Here is a 26,870-nt window from a genome sequence, read left to right as displayed (position 1 = left end):
AAACAAAAAAAGAAAGAAAACAGAACCCAATATTTAGAACTGTAGGATATCTTCAAATTCTATAAAATATCTAAAATTGACATCCCAGAAAGTAAACAGAGGAACCTGGCCACAGAGCACACAGAAATACTCAAAAAGAATTTGCTAAATGCTGACTGAATCCAACAAATAATGATTTCAAATGTCTCCAAAAAATCCACATATGTTCATTATATCTGGGTGCAAATGCTAAGAAAATGAAAATAAAGAAAAAATGTCAAAACAACTACAGAATAAAAAAGAAACAGAGAACATAGTTAATGACAGATTTCTCATCAGAAAGTAAAGAAGCAAATAACAAGCAACTAACATCTGTAGAATTCAATAACCTACAAAAAATTCTATACCCTACAAGGTATCTTTTTTAAAATAAAGGCAAAACAGCTAGAAGAGTTTCTTACTGGCAAAATGTCTGCCTAGCATATTTGAGGCCATGAGTTAAACCATAGTGCCACAAAAAAAGAAAAATTCAAAGTAAAATTTAGATTCAAAACAAAAACTCACATGTACTAATTATTGCAAATAAGGGAAACCATGGGACCTATGTTTCTTTGGGCCTGGCTTACTTCACTTAATATAATTTTTTCCAAGTCTTCCCATTTCCTAACAAATGGGGTGATGTCATTCTTTCTGATGAAGGAATAGAATCCCATTGATTAAAATATACAATATTTTTCTTGATATAAGCAGAAAAGGACAAAAGTTATGTACATATGACCAGATAAAATGATGTTAAGTGAAATGAACCCCAAGATAGGAACACAAATATCTTTTTTCTTTCTTGCTATTGTTTCTAACATATTTATAATGTACCATGGGATTTTTTTTGTTTCTTTGTATGTTCTTCTCCCCACAGTATAACCCCTGTTTTCACTGTATTTGATGTCAGTGCCCTGCATCTTGTATATATACTTCTCTAGCTTGGGGAGGGGAAAGGAAAAAACAAAATGCTTAAATAGGTATACAGGTTGACCCATTGTAACAAGGAGATGTACAATACACTATGTTGAAAAACGAACTTTACAATTTAGGTGGGGAGGGAGGAGTGTAGTTGTAGAGGTGGGAAGAAAGGGAGGGTAGGGGAAAAACAAAGGAAGAGGTAGCAGTGCTTGATAGGAAATGTACTCATGACCTTGCTCTTGTAACTGTAACCCCTCTGTACAGTATTTTTACAATATAAAACATGTTTTTAAAAAAAGATACAGGTTGACCCATTGTAACAATGAGATGTATAAGACACTATGATAAAAATGAACTTTACCACTTTGAGGCTGGTGGGGAGGGAAGGGATGGTAGGGGAAAAACAAAGGAGGGGGTAACAATGCAGGGAATGCACTTATTACCTTGCTCATGTAACTGTAACCCCTCTGTACAGTGTTTTTATAATAAAAAATGTACAAAAATTTAAAAACCCAAAACTCAGAGAGACCAGCATATGTGCATTACAAGTAATATTAAAGCAGTAAAAAAGAATGAGGTCAATTGAAAAGTCTGTTTTCATAAAGAAATGGATATGTTGGAGGAGATGTGAACAGAAGGGAACCCTACTGCATTGTTTGTGGGAGTGTAAACTTGTTCAGCCGCTTTGGAAAGCAGTATGGAGGTCCTCAAAAGACTTCACATAGAGCTTCCTTATGACCCAGCAATCCCACTTTTGGGCATTTACCTGAATGATCACAAACAAGACCATACTAAAGCTACCAGCACAACTATGTTTATTGCAGCACTATTTCCATAGCTAAGATATGGAACCAACCCAGATGCCCCTCAGTAGATGAATGGATCAAGAAAATTAATGCATACATAATGGAATTTTATGCCTCCATCAGAAAGAATGACATTGTCCAATTTATTAGGAAACGGAAAGACTTGGAAAAATTATATTAAGTGAAGTAAGCCAGGCCCAAAGAAACATAGGTCCCATGGTTTCCTTTATTTGCAATAACTAGTATATGTGTGAGACAAGCAGAAATGGTCAGATAAGTTGATGTTAGGGGAAATGAACCCCAAGATAAGGACTCAAATGGTATTTCTTTCTTGCTATTGTTTCTAACTTTTTTTATTGTGAAAATACCATACAGAGGGGTTACCATTACATGGGCAAGATAATGAGTACATTTCTTATCAAGCATTGTTGCCTCCTCCTTTGTTAGCCCTTCCCATCCCTTCTCATCCCAGCTCCCCCCTGCTCCCCACTCGATCCACCCCCTGCAAAGTTGTAAAGTTTGTTTTTCAACATAACAACTCGTACATCTCATTGTTGTAATGGGTCCACCTGTATCCCTATTTAAACGATTTGTTTTTTCTCTTCCCCTCCCCAAATTATACCAACATCAAATACAGTGAAAACAGGGGTTATACCATGGGGGAGGGACATACAAAGCAACAAAGAATCGATGTTGGTATAATTTGGGGAGGAGAAGGGAAAAAACAAATCGTTTAAATAGGGATACAGGTGGACCCATTGCAACAATGAGATATACAAGATGTTATGTTGAAAAATGAACTTTACAACTTTGGCTGGGGGGCAGGGGGGGGCGAGAGATGGGAAGGGATGGGAAGGAGAAACAAAAGAGGAGGCTACATTGATTGATAAGAAATGTACTCATTACCTTGCCCATGTAATTGTAACCCCTCTGTACAGTATTTTCACAATGAAAAATACTTATTAAATAAAAAGAAAGGATATGCCTGAAGGAGTCAAAATGTGGGCAAATATGAAATATTCCAGTATTTTTCATGTGTAAAGTAAAATATATGACAAAAGTATAAATGGCAGGAGGAAAGAAATAGAAACATAATGTTGAAAAGTTCTTACAGTTTTGCAAATTACTATCATTTGAAAGAAATGTGTAAGTTAGAAATGCAGACTGTAAAATACAGAACAGAGAAAGAATACAAAGATACAGAGCTAATAATCTATAGTGAAGCGAAATAAGATTACTAAAACAATTCAAAAGATGCTCAGGGAAAGAAGAAAAAAAACAAAAAGCACTTGAAGTTACAAATATTTTAAATATGTTAGTTTCAAGGGAGAACTCAGTGTTAATTCCTTAGGCAAAATCAAAGCCCAACAAAATAAACACCAGGAAATGGGTACTTCTACAGAGACGGGACCAAGGGGAGGGGGTAGATGAATGAAGAGGAGAAGGTAGTAGGGAAAATGTAGTCAAGAATTGAATGTCTATAATACAAAATTCAAAAAAGTAAGGAAGGGGTAGGAGAGTGAGAATGTTGAAGGAGGTGACACTGATCAAATTGCACTGTATTCATAAACTGCCTTGTTAAATGGCAACTTCTTTGTACAACTACTTAAAGATAATTGATTTGAAAAATACAAGAAACGCTATAAAAATAGCAAGATGAAGAAAGCCTAGGCGCTGAGCGCTGGGCCGCGTCCGCAATATGGGGTCTTCAACTTCTTCGTCCCAGTCTCCGGACCCTCCTACCGCTGCCAACCGGGTGCCGGCAGATTCGGCGGAAGCACCGACCCCTCCCGCGGCAGCTACTTTATTTAATACCTGCTGGAGCTGTCGCTTGATCTCCGGGTCCGGGCTGTTGGCGGCGGGCTCCTACGTGTACCTGTTGGCGCGGAGGCCCATGAAGATGGGGCTGGCCCCAGGCCCCGGGCCCGTTATGCAGATGGTCATCGGCATCAGCATTGCCTGTTGGGGTGTAGTTATCCTGGTAGACCCAAAAGGGAAGGCCTTTCGCGTTGCTTGAAGGTAACACCAGTTACTTTGCCATCATGTATCTTTGACTTCATGACACACAGATCAAGCATGGGATTTATGGATATTTTGGATAAACACATGGACATGGATGTTTGGTCACTATTGTGGATACTGACAAGACTAAACAGACAGTGAAAACAATTGTTTGTCACTCTTCGGATATTATGAGTGTATTTTTTTCCCTCCGATTACATGAAAACCATTAAATCATTTAGAGAAGAAAATAGTTCTGTACTTCATCAGAAGAAGAAAGATATAATTTCATTTATACTCAAATATATCAAAATTATTTTTTAAAGATATCAAAATGGAAGAACTTATAAACCAGTAGAAATAAGTTGTTTTAATATAGTTCCCATTTTTTCGGGAGTACAGAGAATTGAACTCAGGGCCCATTACTTGGTTTCCTTATTAGCTCTACCATTTTAGCCATGCCGTCAGCCTGCTTTTTACTATGTTTTGGAAGATGGATTCTCATGGACTTTTCTGGCCAGGCTGGCTTCAAACTGCAATCCTCAGTATCTCAGCCTCCAGAGTATCTAGCATTGGAGACAAAAATCACCAGCACCCTGGTTCTTTCAAGGCATTTTTAAATTCTTCACCTCATGAGAGCTGCAGAGCTAGTCTGATTTATTATTTAATGGGTAAACCTTAAAACAGTTAAAGTGATTTTATCGGGCTCATTACGTAAGTCAGAGATGGAGTTAGCACATGTCTAGTTATTCTAGTCTTTGAGAAGAGTAGTATGGTTCCAAGAAGACATGAATTAACATTTTGAAACATTCATAGGTATCAACATACAAGACTTAAATACCAAAATGGTTGAGATAAATTCAAAGCTTTTAGTAAGATGAAAGCCTTTGCTTCTTTTTCCACAACCATCACAAATGTTCTTCTGATGGAATGGAGATGCTTTGGGGATAAGGCTCAATATTTATTCATTTCTATGAGAAGTTGTGCTTGCTGTTGGTGTTTTGCTCTGAAATACTGTAGTTTCTATGTAAAAGCATGTTTAGATTTTTTTTTTCTGAAAAACAAAGGTACTTCTTTCTGTTAAACTGCCAGTCATAGTGTTTAATGAAATGTTTAGTAGCCTGTACCTTGAAGGCTGTTACTGACACTGAAAAACTGAAACACTTGGATTAATTTGTCTCATCAGTGTCCAAAAATGAGACCATGAACAAAATGGCAAAATTTATTGAAGAAAAAGATAAAGCAGAGCTCTTACTAGAGAGGGGCTCCTACTGAAGATTAATGCATGGGGCTAATTGTGTTGGTGTTAATAAAGTGTATCTATGAAAAAAAAATAGCAAGATGACAGATTTAAGCTCAATCATACCAATAAGCACATTGAATAGACATGGCTTAAATACTATAATTCAAAGACAAACTGTATGTGAGATAAAAATACAGATATACACTAGTTTTGAAAAAAAGAAAGCTATAAGGCCAAAAGTAACATGATTGAAAATATAAACCCTGTGCCTAGAAACACAATTAAAATTGAGTAACATTGGTTCAGGGCACATAAATTAGAACATAGAAGATGTTGTCAGTAATGTCTTAGATGTGTTACAACAGAAAATTTGAAAGTGGCTGTAGACAAACCTTCCCCTTTGAAAGTTGACCTTTGGACCTCTGCTGATCTACACAATGAACTTTTCCCCCACAATACTCAGGGACTAAAGTCTTAGTCCCTGGGATCCTCTTCTCACACACCATCTTAACTTTTTCAGGAACCACTAATAATTCCAAATACATACTATAATTTCTGACCTCTCGCAAGTCTAAGGATACAATCTAGCTGCCATTTTGTGAAACTTTGGAGTATATTTTGCAAAATTACAATCATAGTTAACCCCTAAAGATAAGGGAAGGGGAATAACAAAACGGTGAAACAAAGACAAAGGATGACTCAATACAATGCAAGACACAATGTTGGAAATGATCTTTACAACTTGATGGGGAGGAGGGGGGAAGAATGGACAGTGGGAGAAAAACAAAGGAATAAGTAACAATGTTTGACAAGAAATGTACTCATCATCTTACTTATGTAACTGTAACCCCTTTGTACATCACCTTTACAATAAAATTTTAAAAAAGAAAAAAAAGATATACATTTTTTCAATCGAGCATGATGTCGTATGCCTGTAATCTCATCCCTTGGGAGGCAAAGGCAGGAGGATCTTTAATTTGAGCCATTTTGGGCTACATAGTGAGAACCTGTCTCAAAAACAACAATCACAATGAACAGATACAGTCTTATTCCCAACTAGAATGATTTTACTTCTGGTTGCATACACAGATAACTCATCTGTGTATAACTCAAAGATAAATTTGTATTAGAGAAGGAAGGAAGGAAGAAAGGAAGGAATGAAGGAAGGAAGGAAGAAAGGACGGTAGGAAAAATTTCATGGTAAAATTTTTTTAATTAATCTGAAAGTCATAACAAGTCTAGTAATCCTAAGTGTAGGATTTGAATCAAGTAATAATGTTACCTTAAAATGTACAAGACGTTATGTCAAAAAACGAATTTTACAACTTTGAGAGATAGGAAGGGATGGGAAGGGGATGCAAAGGAGGAGGTAACAATGCCTGATAAGAAATGTACTCATTATCTTGCTCATGTAATTGTAACCCCTCTGTATGGTATTTTCACAATTAAAAAATGCAAAAAATATATAAAACAGAAACTTATAGAATTGCAAGGAGAAATAGACAGATCAACAATCATAGCTTTGGATTTGTAATACCCTTTTCTCAATAATTGGTAGAATAAAAAAATCTACAGATATTATGCTTCTTTTTAATGAAAAACAGTTCTGATCTATCACCTCTATTCAATAACTACATAGAAATTCATAAGTGTAAATTTATAAAACAATGGACTAATATTAAGAACCTATTAACACTAGGTCATAAAGTACAAAGTCAGTGTTTTTAAAATATCAGTTGAATAGCTATAGACCAGTAATTAGTGGTTATATATATGGAATTCTAAGGAAATAAAACCATATTGTAACAGCATAAAAATGTGAAATTCTCATCAATTTATCAAAACATATATAAGGTATGAAATTTGAAGAATTTAAGATATTTTTGGGAGAAGTCACAGTGGAGCTATGCAGTGTGTTTATTGATTGAAAGACTCAATATTATTAAAATATTATTTATCCCCAAAGTGATCCCAAAGTGACTATTTTGTAAGAATCCATGTTTATTTATATGGAAACATTATGGATTTGGAACATTTGATATTAAAAAAGAAAAAATAAGACAAAATGTCTTAGTATTTAAAATACCCAAGTTATCAGTTACTTACGTAACTTTTATATAGTATAAAACTAGACCACTAATGACAGTGTGGTATTAGAACAGAACTATCATATAAGTAGTCAGCACAGGTCAGACTGTGATAATTAATATATATATTAATTATCTTTAGATAACCTTAAGATAATTCAATGAGAAAATAGGTTTATTCAATAAATTATGTTGACACATTGTGGTATCATATGAAAAAATAAAACAACCTGTAAATAAATAAAACAACAATGTAAATAAAATAAGATAAATAAAACAATGTAAATAAAAAATAAAAAACTCTGTAAACAAATAAAACAACAATGTAAATAAAATCAAGATTCAGAACTGCAGACTAAATATTATAGCAAAACCACTCTAAAACTTCTTGAAGAAAATGTAAGAACCAGCTCATTGTCACTCTGGGTTAGCCAATGAGTTCTGGAATCTGAGACCATTTGTCATTCATTTGGAAGACAGACATAGCAGAGGGATACCTCATGAAAATATTGAACAGAAACACCCCAGTAGATCTTACCATGCTCATGCAAGAAAAAAGTGCTATCTCTTAATTGTACTGAGGTATATTTATTTGAACTCCTTATTTGATTATGGGAACTTGGATTTCCGCATTTTCTTGGGGGCTGCAAAAATCTTCTAATGTAATACTATGTTCTTCAGTCTTCCAAGACTGTTTTCAAGTCATCCCTGATTCTGTGATAGATAATATTAGATCACCGACCCAAGGGATCCACATGGATCATTTAATAGGTGTGATCGTGGGCTTGTGTACAAATGCCTAAGGTGTGTGTCATCACTTCTACAGAAATCGTGTGATTGACATACCCTAATCTTGCTCCTTTTTTGTTTACCTTTATCTCATTCATTTGCCTGAGTCTCTCTTTCTGTATCACTTTCAAGTTCTAAGTGTAAATATAAAGACAAGTTATCAAAAATGAGGCAGTATGAAAGAAAAGATAGAATAATGAAATGCAAGAAAGTAAAACATGTAGCTAGGTGGAATTCTAGAAACAGTTTGATAAATCTTTCAAGAAAGAGTGAAATAGAAATAAAATTGTTAAAAGCTCCATCTGTGAGCGTGTAAAGCCAGGTTTGAGAATATTCTTATCTATGGAACAATGTAAAAATGAAGTGCTTTATTAAACATTAAATGTTATTCAAAATTATTTCTTATATAAAAATGATTTTTTTTTGTTCTTCAAGCAACTTTGAGAGAATACAATTTCAATCTGAAAATCCTGAAAAACCTTTCCACGTTCTAAAGATTTTTGTGGAAGCTTGGCCATCTTCAGTGTTCCCTCTGAGGATGTTGCACACTTTTGGATTTGATTCAGAGAACAGTTAGGCACCATCTGTGTGCCATTTACAGTAGGAAAAAAGTATCTTCAACTATTTATATTCTGAGATTTTTGTTATTCTTGTTGGACAAAGTAGAATCGGTCTAGTTTCAGTAAGAAACTTGGCCTTACTCAACTTCTAGTCAGAGTATGAATAACTAAGATTAAATTTTTGCTAAAGGAAAATCACAATAAGCAAAGGTGTTGGCTATAGAATTCAATGCATAAAATTGCAGGTTATCTGTGACTGAGATCTATGAACCTAATGAAGGTGTTGGAGCATTCATTAATCTATTTGTGACCTTCAGAAACCATTTCATAGGCTGTACTATATGACATAAAGTAATTGTTTTCAAAAGGTTATAATCATCCAAAGACATAATATGTCAGGTAGTAATCATTGTCCACTGAACTAAGAAAAATTTAAGAACAAAAATAGTAATCTAATAGTTCTAAGTGTGTATATTTTAAAAGTATGAATTATAATAAATTTATAGCTGTTTTATTTACTTATATTTTAGCATGAGAATTAACCTCATTTCTAGTTAAAAACATAATGAAAGGAGATGATCTTTGAACTGAAACACAAACCATGATAGCTATAGAGAAGCATACAAATTAATTGTTTAATCAAGTAGTAAGAAGTAATTTGATATATTTGGTTACACCATATATACCATTTTGTATTAAGTTTAAAGTAGAAATACAATAGCACTTCATTTAACTTTCAATTAGTTTTACTTCTAGAAAATTCACAGAAGATCTTGAATTTTTCCAATTTGTTTGCTAGTTCTGCAGTGCTTTGCACTTAATGGATAATTTTTGTTTTATAGATGGACACATTGGTGTCTATAATTTTTCTTTTACTAGCAATTGTTCCTCTTATTACCATTACCACTGATAATTCAAACACACACACACACACACACACACACACACCATACAAGCAATTGACACTGAATGCCAGGATCTTCAGAATTATTTAAACCCTGTAAAATAAACTTTTATTTTATATTAGTTTCAGCTTCACAATCTAAACCTTAGGGAAGCTCAAGCTTATTCATTCCTGGCCACAGAGTGCTGACCTAGGAGAGGCTAAAGAGACATGGGAACTTGGTTCTGGGGTGGATCTTCATGTGTTAAGCACAAAGAACCTTTGTCTTCAAATGAAATGGAATCTTTGTATCTATTTCTCCTTGATTTTATGTTCATTTTGGAGTAGTTGGCCATAATATGTCTGATCTGTTATGACAGGCTTTGAATGAGATGTCTGTTAAATAGAAACCAGATGGAGAAGGAAGCAAAGAAGAAAAATTGCCATGGATAAGGTGAGTTTGGTGTATTTTTTGGAAAATACATTCCCCTGTAGCATCAAAGGTTCAACTTTGTATTCTTTACTTGAAGTGTCAATGCAAAGTTGTAGTGAAAGATAAGTGACATATTTCCCTTGTAACTATCTGTTCAGGGTCAAATTCATGTGACAAGTCAAATATTCAGGTAGTTACAATACTGAACTGTATTCCACTTGAAGACATACCTAACCAAGATTTTTTTTGTTCTCCTTTCTTTATTCCTTTCTCTAAGACTACAAGTTCTTTGAACAGCTTCACATTCTTCCTAAGCTATGTGGAGTGGTAACTGACTTTAAGACAGTAGGAACCTGTTCTAAAACTGTGGAATACATGTCTAAGCTAGTGATTTCATGCTTAGTCATATGGATGAATCTATTTTCAACAGTTGTGATGAAGAGGTAGGAAGAAAAAGCATTTAGAATAGGGTCTGAAATCCTGTCCTCTGGGTATTTTATAATATAGGTCAGGCAAAGGAAAAGAAAACTGGGAAACTGCTCTGCAGACCATCCTCATAAGTTGAGTAAAAGTGATTTCTTATGTCTTTTCTTTTTTTGTTTGTTTGGCTTTTACCCTGTTTTTTTTTTTTGTAAAGTAATCCTTATATGAAATTTACCAGCTTGACCATTTGTAAGGGTCCAGTTCAGCCGTACTAAGTATGTTCACAATGCTGTATATCTATGTCATCATCTATTTCCAGAATACATTTCATATTGCAAAATGTAAATTCTGTACTGTCCATTAACCATTGTCATACTAACTTGGTGTCCTTGTGGCAGGGAAAAGAGTAACTGTTGGTGAAACAACAACTAACCATGTAGAGTATAAACAAAAGTCTATAGAGATCACAGTGCATTGGGAGGGGAGCACAATTTATCTGAATAGAGAGACCTCATGGAGTCAGGAGAGGTTGCAGGAAGAAACACCTTAGGAACAAAACTAAATTAATTCCAGAATAAAGCAAAAAACTGAAAAAAAGCTTACAAATTATAATTTGGTTCACAAGTAATAATAAAACAATCTTCAAGAGTAATAATCATTTTTTAATATAGGCAACAAAACCCAAATGCCATGTAACAGAATATAACAGCCATCATCCAACCACAAGGTGAATAATTATATATATGAAGGTGTAAAAAAATGAACCCATTGTCAGAAGATAATTCACTCAGCAGAAATGCAGTTACAGCTGCTGTAAGTAAGGCCCAGCAAGCAGTCTTTTTGTTCCCATAAAGGTCTAGAATGTAAATATTTACATGATCATATGCTTATCATGTGATTTATATTTATTGTAGTAAAGTATATGATCTGTGTCATGTTTTTCTTTGTTTTGTTGTGTTACACATTTATATGCATGTGTTTAATTATCTTCTAAAAATATTCAATTCAGTCTTGGCTCACAGACCAAATAAAAAGTTCCATGAGCTATAGTTTCTGAGCCATTACACAGAGTGCTAGAATGAGCAGAGAAGAAATACAAAATAGTTGTATGTTCAAGCATTTATATAAAAAAAGAGGGATATAATTAGGACAAGAAATGAAGACTGTTTTAAAACCAAGTACATTTAATTTTTTAAGATAGAAAATGGAATCTCTGGGGTAAAAAGTCATCAGATGGATTGAATTATATCTTAGAAAGCACAGAAAAGAAAGTGCAGGGACCATGAATCAGGATTCTGGAGTCTTCCAATGCTGTAGCACAGTGATAGATGTGCTGAAAATCAAACATGAAGAAAAAGTCAATAACTTTTGAAAATTAATAAGATTGTACCATATATACAATCACAATACTTGATGGAGAAAAAACAATGAATATAGTAATTTTGAATAAAAAGGATTAAAATTTCTTAATTTTAGAAAGTACATCAATGTACAAATTTAAAAAGTTCAATGAAATAAACAGGATGCATATGAATAAAACTACATGTAGGCACATAATATTGTAATGGAAAGAACGTTTTCAGAGGAAAATAATACATACAAAGAAACAAAAGTTTCAAATGATTTACCTATATGTATAATGCAAGCCAAAAAAAAAAGTAGATTATTTTCTTAAGAGTTGGGAAGAAAAATGTTGATCAAGAATTCCGAGAAACATTAACTTCAAAAATAAAAGAACATGGGCTGGGAATGTGGCTCTATGTTGAGTGCTTGCCTAGCATGCCTGAAGCCTTGGGTTTGATTCCTCCATACCACATAAATAGAAAAAACAAATAACAACAACAACAAAACAAACAGAAGTGGCGCTGTGGCTCAAGAGCTAGAGTGCTAGCCTTGAGCAAAAGAAGCTCAGGGACAGTGCCCAGGCCCTGAGTACAAGCCCCCAGGACTGGCAAGTATAAAAATTAAAAATTAGGTATTTTTAGAAGGACAAAATCTGAGCAAATCTCTCATTGGGAGATCTCCACTTGTTCAAGAAAGTTCTTCAGGCTGAAGGAAAAATAATTTACACAAACTCCTATTTACTCAAAAGAAAGAAACATGCCTGAAATGGCAAATGTGTGGGACAATATAAAATACTACTTTTATCTTAAAATCGTATTTAAAATATATTTAAAGCAAACATGGAAATATATATAACAGGGTAATATAAAATGTAAAAGTAAAATGATGAAATTTACACAATAGATAGGAAAGCAGAAATTGAAATATGTTGCTATAATTTTTTTAAAATTATATATGAGTCTGTAACATGCCAAGGAAATGATTCTAGAAAAGAGTATCTATGAAGATTTGTTGTTAGGGGGTTTAATTTTTTGAGTTCCAGGTATATTTTAGATATGAGACCCTTGTCTGTTGTCCTCCACGGTATAACCCCTGCTTTCACTGTATTTGATGTTGTTATAATTTGTGGAGGGGAAGGGAAAAAACAAATAATTTAAATAGGGATAGGTGGACCCATTGCAACAATGAGACATACAAGTTGTTATGTCGAAAACGAACTTTTACAACTTTGGTAGGGAGGGAGGAGGAGGGTTGGACGGTGGGGTGGGGGAGTGGGAGAGGGGGGGAGGATGGGATGGGAAGGGGAAACAAAGGAGGAGGCTACAATGTACTCATTATCTTGCCCATGGAATTGTAACCCTTCTGTACAGTATTTTCACAATAAAAAAAAGAATAAATAAGAATATCCAAAAGGATGTTATAGTGCTCCAAGAAGTTTTCTTAGCTCCTCTGTTGCCAGAGTAGGTACTGTAAAACTTTGGATTGTAACTACTTACCATCTGCCAAAAACAAAATTAAGTTAGGTTCTGAGAGTGTATATATATATATATATGTATGTTTATATATACCTATATGTATATATGTATGTTTATATATACCTATATGTATATATGTATGCATACATAAATATGTGTGTGTGTGTGTGTGTGTGTGTGTGTGTGGTATTATTCTTCTTGTAAGGGATAACACTAAGCAGATATATTATGACTGAAACACACCTCGGAGAAATGTTGGCGCTAAATCTGGATATTTGACAAGCAGTAATATACTGTTTGAATCCCACAAAGGAAATCAAGTTTGTTTTTTCTCCCATACTTAATGTAAGTGGGGAGAATAAATTCTATCAATGTGATGAATTGCAGGAAGGTGTCATAAAAGTGTGAAGAGTATGTATAAAAAATTCAGGGAAAGAAATCTAGGTGAATTTCCTTATAAGAAAATCCCAAATGCATTGTAGAATTTTTGTGGGCAAGTGTGGCAGGAAGGAATAATTTAAATTTCTTCTACCTATTTTTACTCTTTTTGACTTTCTGGGTAGAATTTGGGAGAATTTTATAAGCCAAAGTGAATTTTCACAGACTATGTAGTTCACAGGGAGATATCTATATATTTAGATTGTTCAATTATAATAACTGATTAAATTGGCTTAAGTATATACTGTTTGTTTAAACCTTTAAATAAAGGTGTCTAAGAATGGATGAGAACCAAAATCTGTTAAAGCCTAGTGACCACAGAAGCTGCTAAAAATCATGGAATCAAAGTATATATAATATATATTATATATTTTTCTCTATATAACATATTTCTATATATTATAAATATGACACAAATATATAAATAGATGATATAAATATCTCTATATCTCTCAATATAATGATATGTAGATATTTAATTTTATATCTATATATAAACAAACCTAATGCTTAAATATGTTGCTAAATGTTAATAAAAATGTAAAATGTATTAGCATTAAGGACAAGTACAAGATATGTAGATAATTGCTATCAACAGATCAGATATTTAAACAAATATTTTTAAGACTGAGATACAGTTAAAAATTTGAAAGAAAACTTGACTATAGAAAGAAATCAGCATTAGCAAAAAGATTCTACGGCTTGTGAAAGTAGCAGGTTATTTTCTTTGTAAAAGTGTTGAACAGAGGGGGTTACAGTTACATAAGTAAATCAATGAGTACATTTCCTGTGGAACATTGTTGCCCCCTCTCTTGTTTTTCTCCCACTTTCTTTCTCTCCACCCCCCACCCATTGTAAAGTTCATTGCTAACATAGAAGCAGGTTATTTTCAGAGCTAATATAATCACTTATATTTCAAACAGGTTTTTGAGAAATTGAAAGACAGCTTATGAAACTCATGTTTCTTTCTTCAAAACAATCCTTAATATTACCTTTTGTCCTGAAGTCAGAAGAACATAAATTGTAGTCTGTGGCAAAACAAATTCACCCACTTCAGATTATTGTTTCAGAATCTACCATATACTGACATTCTCAGGGAGTATTCTGCAGAGAATGCAATAAAGCCTCTGTCTATATGGGGGTCCCATTGAGATAGGGCAAGAGGGACAGAGCTCTGACATGCTTTAGATTAAATAATCAAAGAGAAATAATCAATGGAGAAATGGTAGGGTGTACTATTTTATTTAGAGTGGCTAGGATAGGTATGTCTTTGAGTTGTGTTTGAATGTAAACATGAATGATCTTATGATATTTATCTAACTACAAATACGTAGATATTATAGATTTAGTTATAGCTATTTCTCCAAGTAATGAATCTAGCAATTGCAAAGGTTCTGGGATGAAAGTTTGTTTGGCATGTTTAAGAAGCTGTAGAAAAGATGTGTTAGAGAAGAAAGAGTACCCAGAGTGGAGAAGATGCTGCCAAAGAACAGGCAGGTACAGAATACGTAGGCACTTGTAAGCAGTGGTAATATCTTGGAAATATATTCTACATACTAAACACTAAAGTGGACTGGAGTCATGGCTCAAGTACCTGTCTAGAAAACTCATGCACCTGAATTTAATTTCTGTGTAATTGATTAGTTTGATAAAGGGCAACTAAGGTCAATGGGAGAAGAACTAAGAGTTACGGTTTAGAAATGTTAATCTGCAGATGCCTTTTAGGCAATCTGAAGGAAATAAGTAGACATTACAAAGAAAGCTAAGATTCATTTTATGGATGTGGAAGTTATTTGTTTAAAGATGAAACTTGGTACCAAAAAATATATGATCTACTGGGAGCCAGTGGCTCAAGCCTATAATCCTGTCTACTCAGGAGGCTAAAATCTGAGTATCATGGTTCAAAGCCAGCCTAGGCAGAAACATCTATGAGACTCTTATCTCTAATTAATTACAAAAAATACTGGAAATGGAACTTGTGGCTTAAGTGATAGAGTGCTAGCCTTGAGCAGAAGCAGTTCAGGCACAGTGCTTAAGTCCTGAGTTCAAGCCCCAGGACCAGCACACAAAAAAATAATTATTTAAAAGATATTATCTGAGACTAAAACCTAAGAAACTCTATTGTTTAGAATTTAGGGACCTCAGATGGAGACAAGAAAGCAAACTAAAATCAGGAAAGCAAAAGAGAACATGTTGAGAAGGTCCAACAAAGGATGTAGTTTAGGGAGAGTGGATTGGTGAATTATGCCAAACGCTGTTGCTGGTTAGTGTTTCATTGACTAAACACATGGTTGTCTGTGCATATCCTAGAAACTCTTGCTTCCTTTCTCACTTGATGGTACCATATAAGGAGCCCTTGTATCCAAGATAATGCCATATTTTCAGAAGGACTAATTATTTACTCAAGGATCAGTGGATTCAAGAGGTAAGGTCTGATTCATATAAGATTCCTTAGAGAAGGAAAAAGCTGCATTGTGTAATATTGAAGTATACAAAAGAATATTAAAAAAACCTATTGTCAAAACATTTCTATTTTACCCATAGACAAAGATACTTTAAAAGAATTGCAGCATTATTTACCATAGATAAAATATGGAACCAACCCAGATGCTCCTCAGTCGATGAATGGATCGAGAAAATGTGGTATCTATGTACAATGGAATTCTATGCTTCCGTCAGCAAGAATGACATTGCCCCATTTGTAAAGAAATGGAAAGACTTGGAAAAAATAATATTAAGTGAAGTAAGCCAGACACAAAGAAATATAGACTCCATGGTTTCCCTCATTTGTAATAATTAGTATAGGTCTAGGATAGTCCTATAAGAGAATCTCAATAGCTCAATAGCTATGTACATATGACCATACAAGATGATACTAAGTGAAATGAACTCCAAGATATTGGAAACAAGAGGTTTTTCTTTGTTGTTGTTTTTAAAGTACTATGTGAAGTTATTTCTTTTATCTTAAATCCCTCCCATGGTTTATCCGTTGTCATTGTATTTGATTTTTATACTCTGTGTATTATATATATAACATATATAATATATATAATTAGGGAAGGGATGGGGAACAACAAAATGGTGAAAAAAGGACAAAGGGTGCACCAGAGATATAAGACAATATGTTGGAAATGAACTTTAAAACTTGGGGGAGCATTGGAGGAGAGGGAAAGTGGGAGAAAAATGAGGGAGGGGGTAACAATGTTTTACAAGAAATGTACTCGCTACCTTACATATGTAACTGTAACCCTTCTGTACATAACCTTGACAATAAAATTAAAATAAAATTAAAATTAAATCAAAAAAAGAATTAACTTAGAAAAAAATTCAAATCATTCTACTCACAGCCTTTATCATGGCTTAGACTATAGGAAAATAAGTTTTAAATGATTAAATTCAAAATTTCCCTCCATAGCTAAGGCTCTCCATATGTAAAATTTATATTGTTTTACTTCAGTCACAAGCAATATAAATCTATAAATTGTCTTTGAGTCAATATCATCCATGTTGACCTACTGTAATAATTGTTTTAATATATTATGCCCAAAATAAGATAAATGCCATCTTTTCAACCATCAAGATACTTCAATGTACTTTAATGTACTTGAATATTATATTATGCTCATTAAAATGTGTCCTTCTATAATGACAAAAACCATTTTTTCATTCATTGGGTTCAGTTTTCCTTATCACTGGTATAAAACTTACACAATACAGACTTGTAGTGTCAAAATATACCTCGTATTAAACATAAAACAAAATGAGAAGCTTTCTTTTAATAACTGAAAATCAAACTTACAATGGAAAACTCAAGACAAAGATCTCAGGAATTTCCTGAGAATTTCCTGCTCATAAGATACAACTGTGAACCAAAAAGACTGCAATGTCTGCGTCTGTGGTCATCTTGAGAAGCAAACTAAGATTTGAGCTGGACTTGGGACTGTGGGAGCAAGAATGAAATTTAGCCAGGGACAGCCGCTTTAAAACCTCAGGCAAAGAAAAATTACAGGCTACTGTTTTCCTAAGGCAAAGAAAAATTATAGGCTGTTGTGTCTTTGGGTCCCACTAATGGATTCTCTACGGAGTCTTTGCAATGTGTACATGGGAAGGCGGAGCATGCACTGGTTTCCCACAGTCATTTGATGCCACAAGCAATTCTCTTCTAATGGAGTTATAATAGACTCTTTACTTCAAACAAACATTGATGTTAGTGGGCGTTAATTTTTATGGCATTTTCCTTTGAGAAAGGAGGGATTTTGTGGAGGACAATCAGACACTGTTTCAATTTATGAGATGAAAATATTCACAGAGAGTTAAAAAAAGAAGAAGAAGAATCCACGCTTTTATGCTTTATCTAGGATGTCTCTCAACTTTTCCTGCTTTGTCCTCTGGCCATATCAAAATTCATGATTTATGACAGAGCTATTGATGGCTTTGCCAAATGGTTGTGCACTGTGGTCTTTACAATGCATCACGCTTTACGGAATGTTTGCAATCAACACAGTCATGGTGAACTTGAGATAGTCTATAAATGCTGTGTAAAAAGGAAGCAAAACAAAATCGTCCATGTCAACGGGTTACTTTGTTTTGGGTTGGCTTTTTGATGTAAGTCTTGCAGTTTAGTAGAACATGTTCAAATTGAGTATCTCCTACTAATTAAGACATTGCTTTGGAACTGAGAAATCTATGGATATCAAGAAAGAACAATATTAAGATTGATACATGAGGTTTAGAGTTCCTTGACTTTTTGTTTGTCAAGTCTTAGATTTTAGGATAGTAGTGGTCAAGTCTACACTAGGATGTTAGGCTTAATTTCTGATGACTAGTGTAGCATAGTCACCTGGCTCAGGAAAAGAACACAAAAGTTTTAGAAAGATCCTTAGCAAATGCCATTCTTCATCAATTTCTACCAGTTATCACATATGCCCCAATCATAATTTTTAAAATGAAAATTGGCAACAAATTAGAAAGTTTTCATTGTGATGTCTGAAATAATTGCTACACAGCTTACTCACTGTATTTTTTAGCAAATCCCTAAAAGTCTATATACCTTCAGAATTATACTCTAAAATACAAATCAACCTGAACTTTGCTAATGCTTTAAAGTTTTCAGTAGTTTTCCACTATTAACCACCATAAAACCTAATTCCTTAACAATGTGCCCTTTCTTCTCCGCCTTTTTCTAGACACATGATGTAGGTTATCCATATTGGTTGATATTTGTTACTTGTATTTATTTTATGTTCTATTGTAATTCTGTGTCCTGTGATTACAATCATGTTCCCTTTGCTTTTTGTGCTAGTGGCCTACTTCTTTCAAAACTTTCCTCATCATCCAAATTAGGCTGTACACCTCTGCATTCTCAAAAAACACATTTCTGACCATGAACTTGCAACATTAAATTGTCATTATTTCTTGTCCACGCCCCCCAAGATGTTGTGGTCTTCTTAAAAGCAGGGAAGATTAAACTTTAATTCCTTGTCAAGAATAACAAGGAATTATGCTTATAATCCTAGCTACTCAGGATGCAGAAAGTCACAGTTCAAAGCCGGTTCCAACAAGAAAGTCCTTAAGACTTTTATCTCCAATTAACCATTAAAAGTCATAGGCATAGCTTTGGCTAAAGTGATAAAGCAGTAGCCTTGAGCAAAAGCAAAGCTCAGGGACAGTACCCAGACCCTGAGTTCAAGCCTCAGGAGTGGCACACACAAAAAGAATAGTGCCCAGCTAAGAAATGAGCAATGAATGAATGTTTGCCAAGTGAATGAATGAATGAATGAACCAATAGTTACAAAAAGTACCTAGCATCAGACACACGGTACTAGTTTTCAGTGTGTTTTATTTTTATTGAGCATTTTTCATTGTGCCTCTTCTCAATACCTAGAAACCAATACATCCAGAAGGATGCATCCTGCATTCCATTGTGATTTACTTCAGAAGGAGTTTGATGCTGTAACAACTCGAGGCATTAGGAAGCACGGAGAGACAGTATATTTGTATTGAAGCAGAGGTGCAATGATACCACAGGAAGAATCCTCACTTGTGATGGATTGCCTGAAAGTTTTCCGTGTAAGTACAATTAGTCTACTCTTAGAATGGCTCTGCATGATGAAGGATGTAATTACATCGAGGAGTCTACCTTCAGTACGAGAAATGTACACATAAATTTGTGCTTTATTTAATTCACTTGAAAGAGTTTTGATTTTAGCCAAGAATTTGAATTTAAATGAAGATAACTGGAAGCTATAAAGTCCATTATTCTTGAACATACAATGATTAGAGATAAAAATGTTTACATTTCTTTAATTGAAGGAATAGCCCAGTACCCACATTAAACCAGAAAGCCCACTTTTGCCTTCTTTTCAGGCAGCACCATAAGAGGAATTTCCAAAGAATGTTGAAGTCCATTTGTTTACCTTAAGTGAATTAAAAAATCCTAGGTATTGCAAAATAAAAAAGAGCTAGGAGGGTCAGTGATTCAAATCTATAGACTTACCGCTACTTGGGAGATCGTTTGAGACTAGTGTGTAAAAAAAAAAAAAAAGAAGTTCATGAGGCTTCATCTTGACTGATGGCTGGGTAATGTGGCATTTAGTGTTTAGGCAACACTAAAAAGCACAAACAGAGGGGATGTAGTCCAGTGTAGCCCAGACATAAATTGAGAACCTATCTTAAAAGTAGCCAGTCCAAAATGATACTGGCAGAGTGGCTTAAGGGGTAGAGAACCTGCCTAGAAAGTGAGCTATGCAGAGTTCAAACATCAATACTGCCAAATAAAAAGAAAAAAAGAAAGTACCATTGCTTTTTGTGAAAATTCATATGCATTTATTTTAATTCTGATGAGAACTAAAAATACGTCTTCCGCATTTTCTTCATAAATTTTAAAATATTGTACTGAGGGCTGAGAGTGTAGCTCAGTGATAGAGTATATGCTTAGGATATGGAGGGTCCAGTACCAAAAAAAAAAATAAATAAGGCAACTTTATATAACATAAAACTAGCCAGTAGTCAGGTTATAGTATATGACTCAAATGAGTTTCATTTATATATTTTCAATGATGTACAATTAACATTATTACCTAATTCTGTAGCTCTGCTTTATCATTCTCAAGGAAAACTCTGTTATTCTTTAACTATTTCTACTCTTTTCCTTTCATTCCAAACATTGGCAAAAATTAATCTGACTTCAGTCTTTATGAGTTTGCCTTTGTAGATATTGTGTAGCTTTCCCTCACTTTGGCAAAATATATGAGGTAAATCAAGTTGCAAGGAGAAAAGCTTTATTTGAATCATGATTTTAGAAGTTTCTGTCTGTGGTTGCTTGGGCCTATTGACTTGCACCTGTGCAGAGAAAGTCAGGGCAAGGAGGGTGTGGGAGAGAGCTGTTCTCCTCATGGCAGCTGCAAGGCTAAAAGGGGAAGTGAAAGGGGTCAAAGTCCCAATATCCTTGGCAAGGGCATGCCTCCATGACCTACTTTCCTTCCCATAATCCTCTCCTCCTAGAAGGTTCTACTAGCCAGTCAACTGGGGTCTTCTATGTTGTAATTTTGCCAAACTAATATACTAGCTCTCCCAATTATTTTGTGGTTTCTATTATATTACATATTAGGGTTTCCACTTGTTAGATCACAGGATCATAGTGTTTCTCCTGCATTCCCAATCCAAATAAATTTTGTTCATTTCTTCATGCGAATTGTTCTAACTAGAATATACAGTAAAATGTGGAAATGAAGTGTCCCAAACAAGCATTATTTCAAATTTAGAAGTAAACATTTAGTATATCATCAGTGACTTATTGTTAGTCCTGTTTTGGTTTTGTTTTGTTTTGTGCCAGCACTGGAGTCTGAACTAGGAGTCTCTTGCTCAATTTGGCATTTTCCAATGAAAACTGGCTCATTGTGAGTTGAACCACACCTCCACTTCTGGATTTTTGTGGTTAATTGGAGATTAGCTTGTTTCAGTATTTTCTGCCTGGTTTGCTTTGAACCCCAGGCAGGAGCCACCAGTGCCCTGTCAGTGCCAGGTTTTTCTTCCCCTCTCTCCCTCCTTCTCTTCCTTCTTTTGATCCTTTCTTCCACTCATCTATCCATCCATCCTTCTCTCTCTCCCTAACTTCCTGACCTCCCTCCCTGTCTCTCTCCCTGGCCTCTCTCTCCTGTTTGCTATACAGATAATGAGAGTAAAGGGCTTCATTGCTGGTGTTTTCATGGGAGCCCTTTGGTTGGCTTGAGGAAGTATTCCCCAATCCTAGTTAGCTGAGGGCTAGTATCATAAAAAGATCTGCCTTTCTCAATGCATTTTCTGCATTGGCTGAGATTATCATGTTGGTTTTTTAAAACCCACACTTCATTGCATGAAGTCTTGAATCTATGGAACTGATTGTCCTTTGTTGAACTCCTTTTTGTTTCTGTGTTAAATCTCATTTAGTTATATCACACTATAGAAGTGTCATATACAACCATGTAAGCACTCTACACTCTCACACTCTCAGCCTTTTTTTGGATACAAGGTCTTGATAACTTTTCTCAAGCTGGCTGAACTTGAATCACTCAGCCTTTGCTTCCTGGATAGCTTGGATTAAGGTGTGAACAACCACTCTTGGCCCTAACATCACTCTCCATAACTTTTATAGCTTTTAGTGCTTGTTCATGTATCATTAAGCATGCTGTTATAACACCAAAGAGACTCTTTACCTGTTGGTAACTGTGTCTAGGAAAATATATGCTTAAGATACATTTTACAGAAAGATGTATAAATATTAAACCAGATGTTTTTCGGATTTTTAATTCCATAAATAGAAACATAACAGACCTAGATTTAGAATAAAATTTAGTCACAAGAAAAAAAAGTATGTACTTTCCAATTTTAATCAACTTGATTTATAAATTCAATTAAAGAATCAATGAGCTAAGAATTGTGTCCCATTTCCCTTTCTCTTCACATTCAAATAATTATATATATATATATATACATATATATATATATATATACATATATATATATATATATATATATATATATATATATATGTTTGTTTGTTGGTTGGTTGGTTGTGGGGCTTGAACTCTGGGCCAGGGTGCTGTCTCTCAGCTCTTCAGCTCAAGGTGAGCACTCTACCACTTGAGCACAGTGCCACTTCCAGTTTCCTGGTGGTTTATTGGAGATAAGAGTCTCATAGGGGCTGGCTCTGAACCATGATCCTCAGATTTCAGCCTCCTGAGTAGCTAGAATTACAGGCATGAGCCACTGGAACCTGGCTTCAAATAATTATTTTTAAATGCTAAATAAAGAACTCATTATTAATTCATAATGTTCTGTAGGGGATTCATGTGTCATGCCTTTCTAAATGCAACTTGTGAAAATGGACTCATATTTATAAATATGTGTGTGTGTATGTGTGGGAGGGGGGAGAAAGAGAAAGTATAAGAAGTATATAACAATGTATGTGAAGAGGTGAACAGAGAGGACTGCAGTGTAGACAAATTGCAAGGATGAGTTTCAGAACTCAACTTGATCTGTCTAGGACTGTTGACAGTAGTGTTCTAGGAGTTTCTGGATCTCAAATAATACCTTTCCATGAAATAATGAACAAAAAAGATACAACAATATTTTCTAACATCATTTTCATTGCAATAATGCAATATTTTGTATTGATGCTGGGTCTCTATGACTGGTTCTGAGGGTTTTTAATATGTGTCTGTATCTAAATAGAGAAAAGGATATAGAGGAATACCTTATATGAATTAGGAAACATTCATAGACTCAGATGAATATTTGAACTCTGCTCTGTTCATGGAACAGGAAGCCCTCATGGGTCCCGCACCTCTGATATACCAACTCATGTTTTCATTGCAGTCACAGAAGCAGTCAGTTCTTCTCGGGCCCCAGCCCAGCTCCTACACTGTCTTGAGAACTGTTATCATCCCACACTTATTGATGGTCTCTCTGACACAGCTGCTGGGGCATGGCTACGCTCCAAACACTCATCTTGAAGTACTCTAAAGGACATATCTTTGACTAATAGGAGACAGAATTATATGAGTAAATGTGTCCTGTTGTTATGCTGAGTGTCCTAAATATGCTTCATAAAACTCTTCAACAGGTCATGTGGGTCAACAGCCACTTCTCCTATAGCCTGGTCAACTCCAGGAGTTATCTTTCTATTGGTTCTGACTTTCTCCTTTATTCTCACCATCTTTCATTTTTTACCCCCACCCCTGATTACATTTTATAATGAAGTATTTCCATATAAGACTTTGCTCTAGGTTCTGTCTTCCAGAGAAATCAGGCAAAGACACTCTGATTTAAAAATGACTGTTAGATGATATAGGGAAGAATGGCATTTGTTTAGAATTAGATGCAAATAAATAACAAAACTTAACTGTTTATACTTAGTTTATATGAACAAATACATATTGAATACACACAATACCTTTTTGTGTGCATACACACAACACCTTCTTCTTCTCATCTGATCAAAGAATTATAATTCGAGAGTGTGGTATTATAGCTCAAATATGTGATGGTCAGGTCCAATGTTTATGACTGGGCAGGAGAAAATGTTTCTCTTGAAGATTATAATATTGTCTGGGGACTTAAGTCTTTAGGTTAGAAAATTAAAACAATAATTTAACCCTCAAATATGGAGGGGTCTGGTGCCTTCCTGTGTTTCATGGTAGGAAGATAAAGCTTTTGATTTTTAAATTCAGGAACAAGCCATCATAAAACAATTGTGAACAAAATCCCATCATCCCCAGGCCCAGCACTAAAAGTTTTGCTTCATGTGTCAAGCAAGAATATGATGTCGGCTTGTTCTGATAGGCACTATCACATTTTCTTCACACAGCGCCACATGTTCACACCGACGTATCTAAAATCCATGCACTTTAACGCTTTGGCCGGCTCTCCCTGAAGATCACACATGCTTCATTCATAGACTGAATGCTCCATATGCGTCTTGTAGGAGTCCAATGTAAGAGCTAGCTAAACTGTCTCCTGTGCACTGAAAGCTCTGTCACTCCATATCATCCTTGGTCCTCGTTGGCTATGCTTAGACACTTTGTTTTCTGCTGCTGGAGAAGGACGCGGGAAAGCTATTGAGTGACAGCAGTGGAATCAGCAGCTACCACTTGGCATTCTTTGTCCAAATCATGCTTCAGTCTTGAATTTTAAATGTTGATTTCCTATGGGGTGTTTTTTTTTTCTTTCTTATTCCTGGTTTAATGCTCTTTGAATGGCAAATAGTTAAGAGACAATAGCAAATTATCAGGGAGCTTAAATATCTCTGTAATATAACCAGGACTGATCAAATATGAAGGATAGGTAAATGAGTGTTTTTATGGCCTGGTGTCTCAAGAAACAGAGGAACTTCCAACTACCTTCCTTCTTCCCGAACTTTGATCATTTTCTGTGTGTTTAACAATGAATTGAATTTTAAGTCAGAAGATTCAGTTAATGGTGTTGACATTTGCTTGTTATATGCCTGTATGTGATGTATCCTTTTGCCTTTATTTTTACCATTGGTAAACTATGGCTCATAACAGCAGCATGATAACTTTACAGAGCTATTGAAAGGAGCAAATTAGAAAATAAAGGTAAAATGTATTGCAAACTATAAAAATATGCAAAGATAATGAGTCAGCATCCATTACTGATGCCATGCATTTAAACAGTATCAAGCCACTCATATCTTTACATGAATTTGAGGGATCTCAAAGTCTATTTCCATAACATATATCCAAGGATTTCTGAGGCAAGTTCATAGAGATTGATGTGCTAAATAACAGTGAGAAAGATCCAGAAAGAACAGTCTAAAGTTCTGAACCAACTTTTAAACAAAATTGAGATTAAATTCTGCTAAGGGTAATTTGGTTTTTCCCTCTCAACCCCTCCTTACCCCCACCATGCTTCCCAGTCTAGGGTAACTATTGGCAATAGGCGAGGTGGGTTGATAATCAGGGTGTAACCTGAAGACAGTATATCTGTATCAGTAGGAGTGGGCTGCTTTAAGCCATTTATAGACTAGGCTAAGGGACCTGAGGAGCAGCCATGTTTTTCATTTCAATGTTCTATAGAGGAAAAATCGTTTTCTTCCCCTGAAAAAGCAAGCACTTATGCAATGCTTTTGTAACTTGTTTATTCATTATATTTATGAAGGATCAGGAGATGACTGGTTCAAATGGGTGAAGAGAAAGAAATTTCCCTGGTGCATCTATACCAGTGAAACACATTTACTCTTTTTTTTAATGAACCTATATAGTTGTATATGCATCTTGTATGAGCCTATTCGGATTTTGATGTCATTATTTTACTCCGTTTTTTTATATCTCTATTGCAATATTTACATTTCTGTGCACAGAAACAACCATTTACTCATGTTTATATGGTCTCTTGCCAATTGCAGCACATCTTATAAGGAAACGTAAGATTCTAATGCAAAACACATTATTCATGTATATTATTTTGATGCAATAATATCCAGAATATAAACTGAGGACTGTACATTGGTTATTTGAGTGGAAATATGAAAATGAGCTTCTACTTTGTCTTCAAGCCAGACTGTTAATTGCTTTAAAAATAAAATGTTTCCTTTCTATAATTTCTCAATCAAAATAGTGACTCACACTTGATTCCAAACATGAATAAGTCTAAATATAAAATTATGTGTGAAAAAGGAAAATCCTAGAAGGCTTGATAGTTTTTTTAATTAAAAAAAGAGCTTTGAGGAATAAAACGTGAATTTCTGAGGCATAAATGTTAGATTACTTAAAACCCCCAAATGTAAATGTAGTTGTTATTGGTGGTAGGTTTTGTTCATGGATTTCCCTGCAGAAAGAAGGACTGTCGATTAGATAAAGGTAAAAAGAAATAGTCCATAGCAAAAATGTGGCATTTCCACTAGAGAAAGACAATCTGTAGTGAAACCATTAGTCTATGGATGAAATTTCTATGAGAAAGCTATTTTGCAGAAATGGGGAGGCCTCATACTGAGTCCAGCACAATAGTAGAAGGAGTTGGGGGGCCTGTGGGTGAATGAGGAATACACAATGGCCCGCTGTGTGATTAAAGAGGGATGTTAGAAAGATTGAGAGACCCCATACTGTGTCCACAGAGAACACAAATACTTATAGGGGAAGGTGGAGGAGTTATACAACTAGTCACCAGGTTTTCAAAATAAATTAAAGGGTACCTGTTAATCTTTAGTGATAGATGACACTGATTTTTTTTTCTTTTCAGATTAGAAGTGCCCATCCATGACGGATTGTTGTAAATCTGTTTCTGATAACTATGGTGTTTATAGGCTCTGAGAAGAAGACATGCAGTAGGTTGGGGCGCCCTGGTGGGTTTTAGAAAAATACTAAAGTTTCTTCCTACTTTTATCTGTTCTTTCAGGGCTGTGCACAAAATCATTCAGCAAACTTCTAAAAGTAAGTTACACATCCTTTATCA

General features: G+C 34.8%; 1 protein-coding gene across 1 annotated transcript; it reads left to right on the top strand.

The window, feature by feature from the left end:
• Positions 1-3,444: 3,444 nt before the first annotated feature.
• Positions 3,445-3,762, top strand: LOC122102302 (distal membrane-arm assembly complex protein 1-like). Its single transcript, XM_042672912.1, has one exon. It carries the CDS (start codon positions 3,445-3,447, stop codon positions 3,760-3,762), a length of 318 nt encoding a protein of 105 aa, XP_042528846.1.
• The last annotated feature ends 23,108 nt before the right edge of the window (positions 3,763-26,870 follow it).

This window comes from Dipodomys spectabilis, unplaced genomic scaffold (assembly GCF_019054845.1).
Source record: "Dipodomys spectabilis isolate Male_0828 unplaced genomic scaffold, ASM1905484v1 ptg000783l, whole genome shotgun sequence".
NCBI classification, from domain to species: domain Eukaryota; kingdom Metazoa; phylum Chordata; class Mammalia; order Rodentia; family Heteromyidae; genus Dipodomys; species Dipodomys spectabilis.
The sequence above is the reverse complement of the archived record's forward strand: the minus strand, read 5'-3'. Positions and strand labels throughout refer to the sequence as shown.

What these genes read in the sequence shown, in the direction of transcription:
- LOC122102302 (XM_042672912.1), top strand. Translation starts at nt 3,445, where the DNA reads ATGGGGTCTTCAACTTCTTCGTCCCAGTCTCCGGACCCTCCTACCGCT.